The following is a 17517-nucleotide window of genomic DNA, read 5'->3' as shown; positions in this document are numbered from 1 at the left end:
TAATATTTTCATAGGACTCTAGTCAGTGATGTATCCAAATTAACTAAACTCCACTTTTCTTTCCATTTAGGACATTTTGGACTTTTTATTACTTTTTTAATGAAGTCCTTGATGTTTAAGTTTTGGTATCAATAATTGCCTTAGGATGATCTTAGAAGCAGAACTCTAGGGTCAAATGGCATGAATATTTGAAACATTTTGCCAACCTGCCCTTAAGAAACACTGATATAAATTTATACTTTCAACACAATGTATGAGGGTCCTCAATTTTCCACACTCTCAACAATGTTTATATCCATTTTCTTTTTAAATTTGTTGAACATACCCCTGCCCCCAACCCGTGACTAAAAACAGGTCAATGTGAGAGATAAAGTGATGCTTAAATACTTTTCCACTTAACAATTTCACTTTACCTGAGTTGGATCAATCACAAAATCAATTACATATCCATGAATTAAAACTTGGTGTAATAAGAAAAGACTGCTTTACAATGAGATATGCCTCATTTAATTATTTCTTCATTAGACAATTCTAATGTGTTTTATTAGTCACACCAACACTAACGGGTATATAATATACTGATTCTAGATGTACTATTTCCTTCTTTAATTTAGACTAATGAAAATAAGTTTTGTCCCTCTTAAGTATATTCCAAAAAACTTTACTTATAAATAAAACCATTTTCATATCTCTAAATAAGTATCTAAAATAACTTGAAATAAATACATGGCTATAACATGAGTTATTGAATGTCTTATAAGTTCCATAAATCCCATGAGATTACAATTATTCACGTATGCATCAACCTCAATTCTTAACACTTTTACCTACAAATGTAAGATATCCACTAATCAATTTTAATTTTCCAATAATTCTCTATATAGATAGAAAGACAACAATGTACATTTTTTTAAGTTCTATGAGGCACAGCATTCTTTCTACGAATGTCATGACCCAAGTAACAAATATGCATATCATGCTCTCCAAATTAAGTCAGACAATGTTATAGTTTTATTTGTGTGTACATACATATATACATATAACAATACTAAATAATTTTATCTGATGTATAAGAAATTTTGCATCCTACCAAAAAAGGTCTTTCCCAAAACAAAATTACCAATGTTTAAAAGAGAAATAATAGGGTAAAGAAACCTCTTTTCTCATTTTGTTACTAAGAACATTATGATATGAAAGGCAATCATTCATAAGATGAACATTGACCACACCATATAACAAATGGAATTATTATCACTGTATCTTTTGATTATATAATAATTTTTTAAATATCAAATGATGTCATGTATTAGTTGTCCCTAGCAAAAGTTAAGGTGTAAATTACAAACAGAAATGGGCTATTTTCATTTTAAAGCAAAAACAATATTAGTATGTATATATTAATATTAAAAAGAATAGACAATTTTTTGTTATATTGATCAAAAAAAACAAAGCAAAACTCTATTTAAATATTAGGAACCTATTTAGAGACTTAATAATATCGCACTTGAATCTTGTCCTTGATTAGATCAATGTAACAGAGTCTAGACAAAGGAAAGTTAATCTTCAATTACCAGAATACAGCATGATATTAATTGAATTGGCCCTGGGCACCTACTAAATCTATGTTAGAGCAATATTTTGGATGGTATACCTTAAGGTAGCAGATTAAATTTAAAAGAATAATTCCATAATTACTACAATATCTACATGTCAGAGGATACAAAATTTCATATATCATGGTATCAGATAATAGCCTCAGAGGTCCATATGGTTTTTTCTAATGTGTTGACAATAGAGACATGGGGGTTTCTGTTATTATCCCTTTGAAGTATGGGCCACTTTAAGATGCAGGATAGCAAACTTCATGAATTACTGGTATTAACCAACATGATAAACTCTTTTCATTTCACAAGCTGTCTGCTCTGCAGTTGTACTATGTCTTTGACTTCCAAATAATAACTGTCTTCCAAATGAAGACATTTCCCTTAACTCTCAAATTCTTTTAGAAGTTAGTGTTGGCTTAACATTAAGAAGAAATATATTTCATATTATGATAAGATCTTATACTTCAAAGGAGCTTCAAAGGTTCTGAAAATGACTTTGAAATATACTTCTCATTAATCTTTTGTATTCTCATGAGGCAAGTAGGTGACAAATATCTCAATTGTGAAAAACAGAAACTAATGAAACAATTAGCTAATTTACTTGCCCTATGCTAAATACTGAAGCCATGAAAAGTCATAGTGTGAATCCTGGCACTTAACTGAAACTCTTATTTTGCATTCCACCTATAAGAATTTTTATGCAGAGGAGAGTAAAGGAAGACAGACAAAAAATACCAGGAAATATGATACTCAACATAATTTACTTCATGAGACCCTGAGATCAATATTATTTCTTATTTAATTGATTGTGCTTGATGATGGTGATGGTGCTGAAACTTCAAAGAACTTATTTCCCTGGGTGACCACATTTGAGTGTAATCAGGGACACACTACAGGAGTTTGAATCCTACTTCACAGCAAAGCTAAAACCTCACAAAATCAACATGGTGTAATAACTCAAGAGAAGAAAAAGAAAATAAAAAGTGAAATTTCAACTTAAAATGGATCTATAAGCTGGCAATATGCCTGATTCTTAAAAGGCAATGAGAAACAAAGCAAGCCTCTGGATCTCGGGCTGTCCAAGTACTACTTGCTGGATAAGTTATATTCTCCTGTTTTAGTTTTTCATTAAAAACTTTGGAAAAAAGGGTTTCTTCGTTCTGTTTCAATTTTTTTCTCCATATTCTCATAAAAATTCATTACACAGTATGGTTGTTTAGTGAAAAAATACATCTGTAATTTACTGTTGAAAACGATTGTTCCTGTTATCTATCCAGTTTGCCTGTGTAAAATAGCATAGTAACTGACTTATCTTCATTTCCAGCAAGTGTTACTGCTTTAGAACAAGAATGCTGTTACTGATAGCTAAGACCATCAAATTTTAAAAATTAAAATTATTTCTGGAATTGTAAATGCTCAAATGTTTATCTTTTTAATATCGCTTCTTTCTTTATATTTGAAAAAAATAAAAATAATTCTGCCTTGATGTATATCTTCTATATGACTGATTTTCCAAATCAGGGTAAGGTGCCTTTCTCCTCTAACAACTTTAGCATGTTATGAGTTCTGTTTTTTTCCCTAATACAATGCTGGATGACTTTATTAGCTTTAGTAAAAGTGGTAAAATTGTCTTTGGTAAAATTGAGAGACATAACCCACCCTCCCCCAAAATCTTCTTACATTTGAAAAAATAACTTAAATCTTTCACTGAATAAGTATTTTCCTTTTTGGTTTTTGACCTACACACTTAAGAGAGTCAGGGTAAATGCAAATGTGTGTTTACAATCACAGTAAGTCCTCACATAACATCATGGATGGGTTCTCGGAAACTGCAACTTTAAGCAAAACGATGTACAACACAGCAGGCCCTCAAATAATGTTGTTTAGTTCAATGTTATTTTGTTACAGCACTGATGAGAAAAATGGTTTTGTTATACATTATTTTGCTTAACTTTTCAGTCTCCAAGAACCTATCAATAAGTCTAGCTATTTTAATATGGAAACCTTAGAATTTTTTTCCTCATAGCTTTATAAGGACTATCTAGACTTACCTGGCCCATCAGTCATTTTTTCTAGGCACCGAGGAGTTGCACTAAGAAAAGAGGCATGTTTTCTTTTAGCCACTAAACTACGAGGTGGCATATATTTATGCTTAACTTGGGACATCTCATATGATTTGTGAACATCATAGCTGCCTGGCGCTGGAATAACCTGAAAAAAAATTTAATAGATGAGCATAAATATATCTTATATAGAAAATATCCAAGAAGATATCAGATGCATGGTTACAGCAAGCAATAAGTAGAAAAATCCTAAAACTTTTATTAATTAAACATTAAAAATAGAAACTTAAAAAAGAATTCTTAAATCTAGCCCACCTAATAAAAATGTAAATTTATTTACCAAAATTAAAGTAAAATAAACACAAGTATGAACTTTAGGATCATATTCTTTAAAAAATAGCTTTCATGATATAGATCAAATATATTCAATTTAAGACCTGAAAATCAAATTGCTTACAAGAATGAGAGCAATGATTACCTGTTTTCCTAAGCAGCAGAACTATTCCTGCTTTATTGTTTTAAGTGAACATTGCTTTACTTATTCTACAAAATGAGACTGCTTAGTTCATCTTTAATAGATTACAATAAAGTTAGAAGGCTTCCTCTTTCATCATTTATGGTTCTTTATATGAACTGCAGTCATAGTAATATTTTTAATCAACATGAACCCACATGGATATTAATAAATATAATAATAATTAATTCTAAACTGAATGAAATATAAGTGCCATATATTTGTTGGGCAAGTAATGCCTTATACAATTAGCTAAACTGAGATATCAGTGAAAACTTTTTTAAACTCATTTTCCTCAAATTATAACATATTCCTTTGAAATCTGTTCACCTAGATTACGTATAAACACCAAAACTTTTTAAGTGTTAATGATTTCCCAGTAGGCAGGAAAGTCTTATGGCTAAGCATGTGGACCCTGGCACTAGACTTCCTAGGTTCCAAATATCTGCTGCTTACTAGCTATGTACCTTAAGCAAGCCACTTACCCTCTGTGATCCTGAGTTTTTGCATATGAAAAGTGAGAAAAATGATAGTACTTATTTTATAATATTATTCTGAGGATTAAATTAGTTAAAATGAGTAAAGTACTTAGCTTGGTACCTATTTCTATAGAAGGGTTAAGTGAATCTTACTATTCTAGAAAAGCTAATTTCAATGCAAAAACAAAGGCTGACCAATCAGAGTTTGAGCTAACAGGGAAGTATTTTAAAGTTTCAAATAAGTCAAACAAATTTGGATACTGAGAAAGCATATTTTTGAAGTCCCTCTAGGAGCCATATTTTAGAAACATATTTTTTCTTGTTCCTTACATCCATATTATCACCCTCAAGCATATGCTAACAACATTATCTTCCACTTCCAAAGAATCACAAAATATGGTAAGATCATGACTAGGGTAGGGGATTCTTACATGAAACCCCCACTTCTGGTTTGAGTCCCATGTTAAACATGAAATGTCATGACAGGTAAGTCACCTAAGAAATGCTGGAAGCTATTTTCTTTTTGCCTGCATCAAGAGTATATACAGTAAAGGTAGGCTGAAAATAAGCAATAGAGGCAATATTTCCATGGATTATTTGTGTATCTTTTGGGGCTGCCTCTATGGTATGTGAAAAGAAACTGGAAGAGATTATAAAAGCACAAAGAGATCCTGTGCATACAATATGCCTAGTGTAAATAGGAAAGCTTTGCAAAGATCTTGATTGTGCCTACTATACACTTTAGTTTTCTTATCAGAAGCCATTATTGTTCCCATTTCCTGTAACACCCTACCTGGTGTCACCACCTATTTCTTATTCCAGTGTCTAGACTGGATATAATTGATAAATTTGGCTACTGCCACACAGAAACTATTTTTTTAAATAACTTGAAGCAAACACAAGAAACTGTGTCAGTGATCAGTGTTCTTTAACAATAGTTTGTTCACGCCTGGAAAAGTTTGTCAAACTAGTTCCTTAAATTCCAGTAGATTCCCTGCCTCTCTTACCAATCCAATGTATATTACCCTTGTTCATGACCACCTGTTCCTATGTATATTTATTCTTCTCTGAAACATATTCCCTGCTTGTCTACTTTACTGATGTTCCTTCGTCTTGCTACTCATCTTAAATTCTCATTTTATCTGACCAAGAGATTAACATTTCAAGTAAATATCCTAAGCTGATGATTAATAGGACAAATCTGAAACTCTGTCTAGTAACAATAATTTAAACAACACCTGTACACTGTAAAGTACCCTAAATGAGTTGAATACCATTGTCAGGGAAAAATAGTATTTGTAGATGAGATCATCGAATTTGTTGGTGGTTCTTTACACATCACAGAAAATAAAGAAGGGACATGAAGAATGGATACAATAGACATTTCTCATAGTTTTTTTTCTCTTTTTGGCTTATTGCATGACTTTTTTCTCATGCCAATATTTAAATCCTGTTCTTGCATTTGGGAAATTCCATATTATACAGCAGAGAATCTGGGTCCCAACACAAAAGTTAAAAATGTCTGGCTCTCATCTTCCTGGTCTCATTTTTTAGCTAGAACATGAATCCTGGTCATAGGCTTAGTGTCCTGACTTCCTCATCTGGAAAACCAAAGCCCTACCCTAAAATAACATAAAGAAGCATAGATTTCATATAATTAATGTGCATAAAATTCTTAAAATGTTTTCTGACACACAAGGAGTACCAGTGTTGGCTTTCATTGCTATCATCATTGCCATTGGCATTATTATCTTTATTAGGTATAGGACTCATGAACCCCTCAGTGATATCTACCTTGCCTGAAGAGATATGCTAATGGGATATTAAAAGGGAAGTCTCTAGTATTTTAAGCTACAAACAAATCAAAAATAGTTAAGTTGTTGAGAATCACATAAAGGCAGTGTTCCAGGAAGTTTAAAAAGAATTCACTGGTTTCAACCTACTTCAGAGGAAGGTGAGTCAGCCTGTTTGTAGTTTGGCAAAACCATTTCACATACTTTGTGATTTTAGTCATTTCTGTCAAGTCAAAGTCCCTATAAAATTCTACTTGCTCAATACACACGCAATAACTCACTTAAAACTCAAGCCTGACGGACCTGTAACCACAGAGACCAAGAGATTAATATTTCTTGGTCTGATTTCATATAAAATTCAGAATTTGTATGAAAAGGATTCAGAATTTCCAACTGAATGAAATTGGAAAAACTGAATTTTTCCAGAATCAAGATATTTCAGGAGGTATGAAACCTCCTAATTTCATACAAATTCAGAATTTTTCCAATTTCATTCAATGTTCCCTGCTATTTTGACATATGAAATTTCATATACTCTCTGATCTCAGACATGTGAAACTACATGTATGTTCTGATCTTCAAAAACTTTGGTTACAAAACAGCAACAAGTAAACCCCTCAGCCACAGAAAGGAATGGAGAATTCAATCCCTAAATTGTCTCCCACATTGTAGCACATTGCAAATAAAGATTGACCTCAAGTTTTAGTCTCAGAATAAAATTTTCCCTTACCATGCAATGGTAAAAGATCTGGAAATATTTTTATTTCATATTCATTTTTGAATGATAGTTTTACTGAATATAGATTTTTTTTGCTTGAAATTTTTTACTCTCAGCCTTTTGCATGTCATTTCACTAATTTATGACCTCCACTGATTCTGATGAGAAGCCTACCATTAGTGATATTGTTTCCACTACATAAGTTTCCTTTTTCCTGTTGCTTTCAAGATGTTACCTTTGTTCTCTTTCACTAGTTTGACTATAATGTGTCTAAGTGTGAATTCTCCTTAAATGTATTCTACTTGGAGTTCATTGAACTTCCTGGATTCATAGATTAGTGGTTTTTTATTACATTCGGACAGTTTTCAGCAATTATGTCTTCAAATATTTTTTCTGTTCCTTTCTTTCTCACCTCTCCTTCTGGGACTTTTATTATCCATATGCTAAAATACTTGACATTGACCCACAGGTCTCAAACTACTCATATTGTTCAATCCTGTTCTCTGTTTCTCATATTCAATGATTTCTATTGATCTATCTTTCAGTTAATTAATTATGTCTTCTGCCCTCTCAAATCTCCTGAGTCAAGTCAGTAAATTTTTTACTTATGTTTTTGTACTTTACAACTCTAGAATTATTTTTGTTCTTTTGTTTGTTTCTTTGCTTGCTTCTATTATCCATTGAGATTTTCTATTGGCTCACTGCTAGCATGTTTTTCTTTAATTATTTAATCATAAGTTCCATTAATTCTTTGAAAAAAAATTAATAGCTGATATTTACATATCTAATAAGTTTTGGTTGAAAATTGGACATTTTAAGATAAGATAGCAACTCGATTTTTTCTCTTTAATGAGATTTGTTGTCCATTTCACCTAAGTTTTCAAATTTCAAATTTGTTAATAATGCAAACTCTTTGCTTTTTGCTTTCAGAATCTGTAGAGATGTCCTTCTTTTCATTTCTGAAATTTGTCATTTAAGCCATTTCTCATTTTTTCTTAGTAAGTAACATTATAAGGTGGTTTGTTCTGTTTGATCTATTAAGATAGAATAGATCTAGCTAAATATATAGAATAGGTTTATCTTTATGTTTGAATTTGTCTCTTTCTCCTTAAAGTTATTTATGTCAATATTTGCTTTGCATATATGTGGAGCTGTGCATACAAATTTAAACTATCATATTATTCTGGTTAATTAAACATTTTAAAAATATTGACTGACCATGACCGTTTACTTCTAAATTGCTTTTTGTTTTAACAGATTTTATCTGGAATCAAAATAGCCACTCCTGGATTTCCACCAATGAGTAAGCTTTGATAAACTATTACTGATAAACAGTACGTTTTGATAAACCTCTGCATTAAATCTCAGAAATAGTAAAATTTTAAAATTATTGTTTGAAAGATATCAGAGATTGGTAATAATAGGAGGATTTTTGTGCTAAATTCCAAAAAGTAGAAGAGACCTTCCTACATAAATTGAGATTACAAGCTGTATTCCATTCCTGTAGGCATTTACTAAGTCTGGGCAAGGGCTAAAGACTGGTATTGTCACAGATTATTCTAAGAGAAAAAGAAAGAATTTGTGGGGCTTTTGAAAATCACATAGTATACCATGACTATGAGAGAATAAAGGCTGAGAGAAGGGAGCCTGAACTTCTGAAACTGAACCTCAGCCTGAACTCAGAGGAACCTGAACTCATCATCACTGATTCTTTACTATGAAGTATTTACTGAATACTGAAGCAGGCAAAAGGATAGAGGTCTGGACTGGAAAGACAGAGTAAAATCTCCTGCAATCTAGTGATGACTAGGAGACAAAGTCACACTAGAGCAAAGACTGACAACAAATACAAGTGTCTTACTCAAGATAGTTGCCATATTTTGAATCTAAATGGGATACAAAGCTAAAGTAGAAAACACTGAAGGGTGAAATATGTGGGAAAGAAGGGAAAGGGAACTTCAGACTCTCAATCAAAAAACCAGGAAGGCCACAGGGCATGGTGGCTCATGCCTATAATCCCAGCAATTTGGGAGACTGAGGTGGTTGGATCACGAGATCAGGAGTTCGAGACCAGCCTGACCAACATGGTGAAACCCCATCTCTACTAAAAATACAAAAATTAGCCAGGCGTGGTGGCATGTGCCTGTAATCCCAGCTACTCGGGAGGCTGAGGCAGGAGAATCGCTTGAACCCGGGAGGCGGAGGTTGCAGTGAGCCAAGATGGTGCCACTGCACTCCAGCCTGGTGACAGTGCAAGACTCCATCTCCAAAAGAAAAAAAAAAGGAAGGCAACATGGAGGGCACAGGACCACAAAGGCAGAGTGAAATCTCAGTCTTTGCTTAGGAGACAAACTCTTACTGGAGAGAAGGGCCTGCAACAATATGCAGTAGGTCTAGGTCTAATAGCAACAGGTATATGAAAGAAATTCATGCAATACACTAGAGTTAAAATTCTGAGCAATTAAACCAGAACTACTTCCTCTTTCAAGGTATGAAATAAATGTTCTTCCATTTCTGTGCCTATATATCTTATAACTTGTTCTAGCTGTTATTTCATAGTTAAGTATATTCTAGTCTAAAATTTTATTTCAAATTCTTAAATACATAATTTTAAGTCATATAGAACTTCTTTTATAATGAAGCTTGTCATTATCATTGAAGTGACTTAAGAAGACTTCAAACTTTCAAAACTTTCAAGCAAAATCTTTAATCAAATATATATGGTGAAAAAATTTATAGGCTATAAATAGTTATGTTTGCCTAAATATTCAGAAAACTTTGTTTAAGCAATTTGTCAATCTGCTTATCCAAATTACTTAAACTTGGTTCTATGAAGAAGAAAGGCATTTCAGATGATAATCAAATTATCTTTGTTTTACATGTTGCAAATTATAATTACTAATGTCATCCTTGCCATTTTTAGCATCTCTAATATTCATCATTGTAAACATATGCCTCATAAAATACATGACTTAGAAAGGAATGTGTTATTTTGATAGGACAAAATATTTTAATATAGATATAAAATTATAGTATTAATTGTAAGTAATAGGTAAAAATGGAAAATACTGACTTTATTTCCATCCTCTCCTGGCACAATGGAAAAGACCATTTAGGCCAATTCTGTTTTATGAAAGGAATTTGAATTGCCTGGAAAACATGATACTTCAAAGCTCAGTAAAAAAATAACAAAAAGTGCTGATAGTCAAAATCACATAGGAATAACACAATGGACTTAACCTAATTCCTGCAACATAACATTATACCAGTCATATTTGAATCACAAAGTTTAAGTTGTGTTTGTGTTCTGGACATTTCCACGTCATTATCCTCAGATAGCCTTAAGATAAAACTTATTATCTTCCCTTACCTGCAACTACCAAATGATGTGTTCTTTCCTCATTGACTTACAAAAACTCTTTATTTAGCCAAGCCTAAAAATACAAAGCTGGCTTTCACTTTTGTTCACCTTTCTCTCGCATATCTAAAAATGACCAAGGTTATATCTATTGTAACCTCTCTCACCTTAGACTTTTCTGTCCTTTATTACCAAAAAGATCCTGGCATGCGCTCCAAAATACTTATTACTTGGCAGTTGTACTAACTGCTTATTTTGGCTTTAAGTCTTCTAGTCCCCAACTATTTGCATGCTAGTAGCCAATAAATTATTGTACTAAAAATGACATAAACCTGCTAAAAACCCTCATTGGATCCCCAGTGCCTATGGGAAAAAATTTCAGGAAACTCTCCTTGGCATCCAAAGCCTCTTTTCAATTTGAAGGCAAATTTACAACTGTAAAAGCCAGTTCAAGTAGAATCTCTTTCATTAAGCATTCTTGAGAACCCTAGCTAGAAGTGATATCTTACTCTTCTGAATTATTTTATTATTCATTATTTGCATAAATACATAAACGTAAATAGCACACTGAACAAATATACCATATATATTTGAAATTTACTACTTTGTTTACATAAGGGCAAGAAGAAGATAAAGCTGTCTGATAAGGAAGAAAAAATTTCTTCAAATAAGATTCAATTTACCCTTCAAATTTATGGAGCATTTTTTCTATTATTCTCTCAGATTAGTGAAAAATGACAGCAGGAATCTAGGGGCATACAAGCTCCATAATATCATCAAGTATTTAGGTCCTTTCATGTTTTTTGCTGCATCGTATTTAGGCTGTGACCCTCATCCTTATATTCTCTCAAGATATTGACTGTAGCTCCTGTCATAATGTTTTTATTTCAAAAATAAAGCAGAGAAAGGGTAAAAATCAAAAATTGTATAACAACTATAAAAGCCTTTTCTGAAGTCTTTTCTGAAAGCCTAATCTAGTAACTTCTATTTTCTTCGCATTGGTTAAAACTGTGACAAATAACCACCCTCAAGCTGCAAGGGAACCCCAAAAAAGTAGTTGCTTTACCTGGGCACATTGTTATTCTAAATAAAATTGGCTTCTGTTAGCAAGCAAGAAAGAATGAATGAATACTGGGTAAGAAACTAATAATCTCAGTCATAATAGCTCTCTGTTTTTGAGGTCATTAGAACTGTAAAAAATTAACTCACTTCAGAAACGATGTGTAATATTGAACTATCTTTGTCAAAAGCTTTCTGACCATGGTTTATTCATTCACTTTAGTCTCTAATTCTTGTTACTCCTTTGGGTCTCAAATCTTCCCTGAATTCATTAGCTCTTTCAGCTCTGATATGTTCTCAGAATACACAGCTCTTAAGTTTGCAGCAGTTATTACATTCGCAATTAAACAAGTCTCTAATTACTTGTTTAATATCACCCATCACCAAGGAATGAGAGAGCTCCTTGAGTGTTCAGAAAGCCTCTATTTTGCACACCATTGCATCTCCCAGAATGGTAAATGTCTTTGCAAACAGTAAGTGATTGACACATATTTTTTAATCAGTGAATGAATATGTGAGTTATGAGTGCATGAATGAGTCTAACAGTATCTGTCTACCTTGAGGCTTTCTTTTTGTTTAGCCTTGTTGTTGAGTACTTCCATGACAGTAGGGCTCACACTATGCCTTGAAAGTATTTTCAACCCATACAATGCTTAAATCTACCTCACATGTAATCAGTTCTATATTCTTTACTTAGCAAAGCCTAAAAATACAAAGCTGGCTTTTACTTTTGTTCACCTTTCTGTGTTGTATAAATATTTTTCGAATATTGCTTTCGCTAAAGATGTTCCTGTTTCTAACAAAGGTGGATATAGTTTATAATCTCAGAAATGATATAGAAGTAGAAATATGTCCATTAAAACTTTGATCAAGTACTTTCACAAAATCATTACAGAGTGTCTCCAGGTAGTAAAATTTGATTAATATTTAATGTGAGATGCATTTTCTTCTCTTTGCTATCAAAAAGTAGACTTGGACTTTTAATGCTTAAGTTTTCATGACCACCTTTGACATTAGTTTTATAGAAAAAAATGTGTATCTCAGCATATTAAAGTAAAATACAAGAACAGAAATGGCCTATATAACCTTTCTCTTCCGGCAAATGCTAATGCTACTGAGGCAGAGAATAAGCAGATTATCTCCAATTATAATAGCTCTAATTGACATAATATCCATTCTTCAGAGTTCTACTTTTAGTCTAAAAGTTAATTCTTTTGTAATGTTGAATGTAAAGACAGAGAAATTCTTTAAAAAGGACATAATTGCTCCTAGTACCAGTTGAACAGATTTGGATATGGCATTAAAAACCACCTTGATAAACTTGAAGTAAATTTTGAACATGAGTTGTGAGAGATGTGTGAATTTAAATAGCAGAGTTAGGAAAATTATTCACTAACCCTAGAGAAATGTCTACAAGTAAGATTCCAATCAATTTATGTTCATACTTTTTAAAATCAAATGAATCTTGACATATCTACTTTGGTTCAGTATGGCAAGAATTATCCCTTGTATATAAATAGGAATCATTTTAAGGTAGTGCTACTAAAATACCACAGAACTTGAAGTCAGAATTGCTGGGTTATATTTATAGCCTTATTATTAACTTTTAAGAGGCCCTGGCCGGGCGCGGTGGCTCACGCTTGTAATCCCAGCACTTTGGGAGGCCGAGGCGGGCGGATCACGAGGTCAGGAGATCGAGACCAGGTGAAACCCCGTCTCTACTAAAAATACAAAAAAATTAGCCGGGCGTGGTGGCGGGCGCCTGTAGTCCCAGCTACTCAGAGAGGCTGAGGCAGGAGAATGGCGTGAACCCGGGAGGCGGAGCTTGCAGTGAGCCGAGATTGCGCCACTGCACTCCAGCCTGGGCGACAGAGCGAGACTCCGTCTCAAAAAAAAAAAAAAAAAAAAAAAAAAAGAGGCCCTGAAGAACCTCACCCACTCATTTACACCCCTCACCATGATGTATGTGGAAGGTCACTGTGCACAAGGCATTTCTCTGTATTCTTTATCCTGTGAGATTGTCAGTGAGACGAATTGTAGAACTATTCATATTTGGAAGCTGTCTCCACCATAGTAAGGGTAATGGTGGGCAGGATGATCCAGCCTTGCTTTTCTAAGTTATAAATATCTCAGCATCCCACTACCTACTTCAAAAACAATTATGTAGTTATATTGAGACTGAGAATAATAATGGTGATGACAGGGAGAAATACACTATGCAAAAGGTAAAGAGAAAGGAGAAAAATCAAGACGAGTAAGACAAGGTATGGAACAACAAGAAAGGAACATTGTCTAGACAGAGACATATAGATCCCAGATAATATTTACCATACTACCAAGGTAACTATGTTTTCCATGTTATGACACATGGATTGTAGATCTCAATAGAAAAAGGCAAATTGCACATTTGAATTGTAGGAAATCTAATTATTCTACACTAATGTATAAATTAATATATTTTCTTTCTTTCTTTTTTTTTTTTGAGACAGAGTCTCTCTCTGCCACCCAGGCTAGAGTGCAGTGGCGCGATCTCGGCTCACTGCAAGCTCCTCCTCCTCGGTTCACGCCATTCCCCTGCCTCAGCCTCCTGAGTAGCTGGGACCACAGGCGCCCGCCACCGCGCCCGGCTAATTTTTTTTATTTTTTTTTAGTACAGACAGGGTTTCACCGTGGTCTAGATCTCCTGACCTCGTGATCCGCCCACCTCGGCCTCCCAAAGTGCTGGGATTACAGGCGTGAGTCACCGCACCCGGCCAAATAAATATACTTTCTAATGAATGAAATATATTTCAATACTCCCATCTACTGCCAGATTTATAGTGCTTATGTGACACCAAAAAATTGTGATATTTCATGTATACGTATGTAACAAACCTGCACGTTCTGCACATGTATCCCAGAACTTAAAGTAAAATAAAAAAAATTTTAAAGAATATTGAAAAAAAAGAATTGTGCAAGTTAGCTTACATTTCATGTCAAATTCAATAGCACATTTTTTAGTGACACTAAGTGTTTCTTGATTAAATAAACAAAAAAGAATAAAACATTCAATAAAAAGGCTCCAAGGGCGCTATTACTATTTCCCAGTATCATACATTTAAAAGCTGTAATTATCTAAAAACATCCAAAATACTTTTAACTTCATACGAATCAAAAAGAGATCATCTAAAAAAAAATTGTGAATATCCTTACTTCTTCCTTCCCTTCTCTTGAAGAATTCGGTAGGCTGTTTCCGCGGTTGTATAAACAAAATGCTACGGAAGTGATACTGTTTTTATCTTTTTATTTAGAAACTGGGTCTCATTCTCTCACCCAGGCTGGAGTGCAATGACATCATCACAGTTCACTGCATCCTCAGACTCCTGGGCTCGAGAGCTCCTCCCGCCTCAGCCTCCTGAGTAGCTGGAACTACAAGCACAAGCCACCATGCCTAACTAATTTGGGGCTTTTTGTGGGGAGTTTTGTGTATTTTTTGTTGTTGTTTGTTTGTTTGTTTTTTAAAGATAACGTCTCGTCATCTTTCCCAGGCTGGTCTTGAACTCCTGGGCTCAAGTGATCCTCCTGCCTTGGTTTGCCAAAGTGCTGGGATTATAGGCATGAGCCACCACTATTCTTAAATGCTACTCTATTTTAGTATCAGCCTAACAACAAACATTTATAGTCTTTCCTATGCACTGGAGTTAATGTCTACCAGTAGTAAAGGTTATGGCCTCTGAAGCTGTGTTGCCAGGGTCAAGCCCTGAATCAGCTATTTTGCTGGCTATATAACCATATAACCATGGTCAAATTGTATGTCTCAATTTTCTCATCTGTAAAATGAGTCTAATAATAATAGTTCCTACCTTCTTGGATTGTAAAGATTAAATGAGTTAAAATATATATAACACAAGGCACATAGATAAGCATTACTTAAACTTTAGTTATTATTAAATAATAATATAATATGTATCATATATAATATATATAATTTACATATTATTTATAATTATTATACCTCATTTACTTAGTTCTTTTTTTACACTAGCAAATATTCATTCAATTAAAAGTATTTTTAAAAACATAGGGATCAGGGAATAAAACAGACATGAGAAACATAGCAAAGTACAAAATGGCAGGTATCAAGGTATCAATTCTACCATATCAATAATAACATTACATGTGAATGTATGTCCATTCAATCCAAACAAAAGGCAGGTACCAATTTTATTAGATTTTTTCTCTTTTCACCAACTTTTAAGTTAAGTGGTACATGTGCAGCATGTGCAGGTTTGTTACATAGGTAAACAAGTGCAATTTTGGTTTGCTGAACAGATCATCCCATCATCTACGTATTAAGCTCAGTATCCATTAGCTATTCTTCCTGATGCTCTCCCTCCCCCAATCTCTTGCCTCCAACAAGGCCCCAGTGTGTGTTGTTCTCCACCATGTGTCCATGTGTTCTCATCGTTCAGCTCCCACTTATAAGTGAGAACATGCGATATTTAGTTTTCTGTTCTGGGGGTAGATTGCTGAATATAATGGCTTCCAACTCTATTCATGTCCCTGCAAAGGATATAATCTCATTCCTTTTTGTGGCTGCATTGTACTCCATGGTGTATATGTACCACATTTTCTTTATCTAGTCTATCATTGAGGGGCATTTGGGCTGATTCCACGTCTTTGCTATTGTAAATAATGCTGCAACAAATATACGCATGAATGTATTTCCCTGCTTAATAACAGAATGATTTGTATTCATTTAGGTATATTCCCAGTAATGAGATTGCTGAGTCAAATGGTATTTCTGCCTCTAAGTCTTTGAAGAATCGCCAGTCTTCCACAATAGTTGAACTGATTTATACTGCCCCCAACAGATGTTATCTCATTGTGGTTTTAATTTCCACTTCTCTAATGATCAGTGAGGTTCAGCTTTTTTTCTTGTATTTGTTTTCTGCATTTATGTCTTCTTTTGATAAGTGTCTGTTCATGTCCTTCGTCTACTTTTTAATAAAGTTGTTTTTTTTTTCTTGTAAATTTAAGTTCCTGTAGACTCTGGATATTAGTCCTTTGTCAGATGGATAGATTGCAAAAATTTTCTCCCATTCTGAAGGTTGCCTGTTCACTCTGATGAAAGTTTATTTTGCTGTGCAGAAGCTCTTTAGTTCAATTCGATCTCATTTGTCAATTTTGGCTTTTGTTGCAACTGTTTTCAGTGTTTTTATCATGCAATCTTTGTCCACGCCTATGTCCTAAATGGTATTGCCTAAATTTTCTTCTAGGGTTTTTATAGTTTTGGGTTTTACATTTAAGTCTTTAATCCATCTTCCATTAATTTTTGAATATGATGTAAGAAAAAGGTCCAGTTTCAATTTGCTGCATATGGCTAGCCAGTTCTTTTAGCACCATTTATTAAATAAGAGATCCTTTCTCCATTGCTCGTTTTTGTCAGGTTTGTCAAATATCAGATGGCTGAAGGTGTGTGGTCTTACTTCTGAGTTCTCTATTCTGCTCTATTCATCTGTGTGTCCATTTTTTGTATCAGTACCATGATATTTTGGTTAATGTAGCCCTGGACTATAGTGTGAAGTCAGGTAGCATGATGCCTCCAGCTATGTTCTTTTTGCTTAGGATTTTCTTGGCTATTTGACCTCTTTTTTAGTTCCATATGAATTCTAAAATAGTTTTCTCTAATTCTGTGGAGAATGTCAATGGTGGTTTAATGGATATAGCATTGAATCTATAAATTACTTTGGGCAGAATGGCTATTTTCATGATATTAATTCTTATCCATGAGCATGGAATGTTTTTACATTTGTTTGTGTCCTCTCTGATTTATTTGAGCAGTGATTTGTAGTTCTCCTTAAAAAGATCCTTCACTTCCCATGTTAGTTGTATTCCTAGGTATTTTATTCTCTTTGTAACAACTGTGAATAGGATCTTACACATGATT

The 17517-nt window shown here is 33.6% G+C and overlaps 1 protein-coding gene across 1 annotated transcript in view; it reads right to left on the bottom strand.

Moving 5' to 3' along the window:
* The window catches only part of STPG2 (sperm tail PG-rich repeat containing 2), a 473086-nt gene that overhangs the window by 188073 nt on the left and 267496 nt on the right, over positions 1-17517 (bottom strand). The window contains exon 11 of the mRNA XM_063611010.1: positions 3656-3815. Within this exon, the coding sequence (XP_063467080.1) occupies positions 3656-3815 (160 nt within the window). The remainder of the gene's footprint in view (positions 1-3655; positions 3816-17517) is intronic.

Source organism: Symphalangus syndactylus, chromosome 10 (assembly GCF_028878055.3).
Source record: "Symphalangus syndactylus isolate Jambi chromosome 10, NHGRI_mSymSyn1-v2.1_pri, whole genome shotgun sequence".
Taxonomy (NCBI): Eukaryota; Metazoa; Chordata; class Mammalia; order Primates; family Hylobatidae; genus Symphalangus; species Symphalangus syndactylus.
The sequence above is the reverse complement of the archived record's forward strand: the minus strand, read 5'-3'. Positions and strand labels throughout refer to the sequence as shown.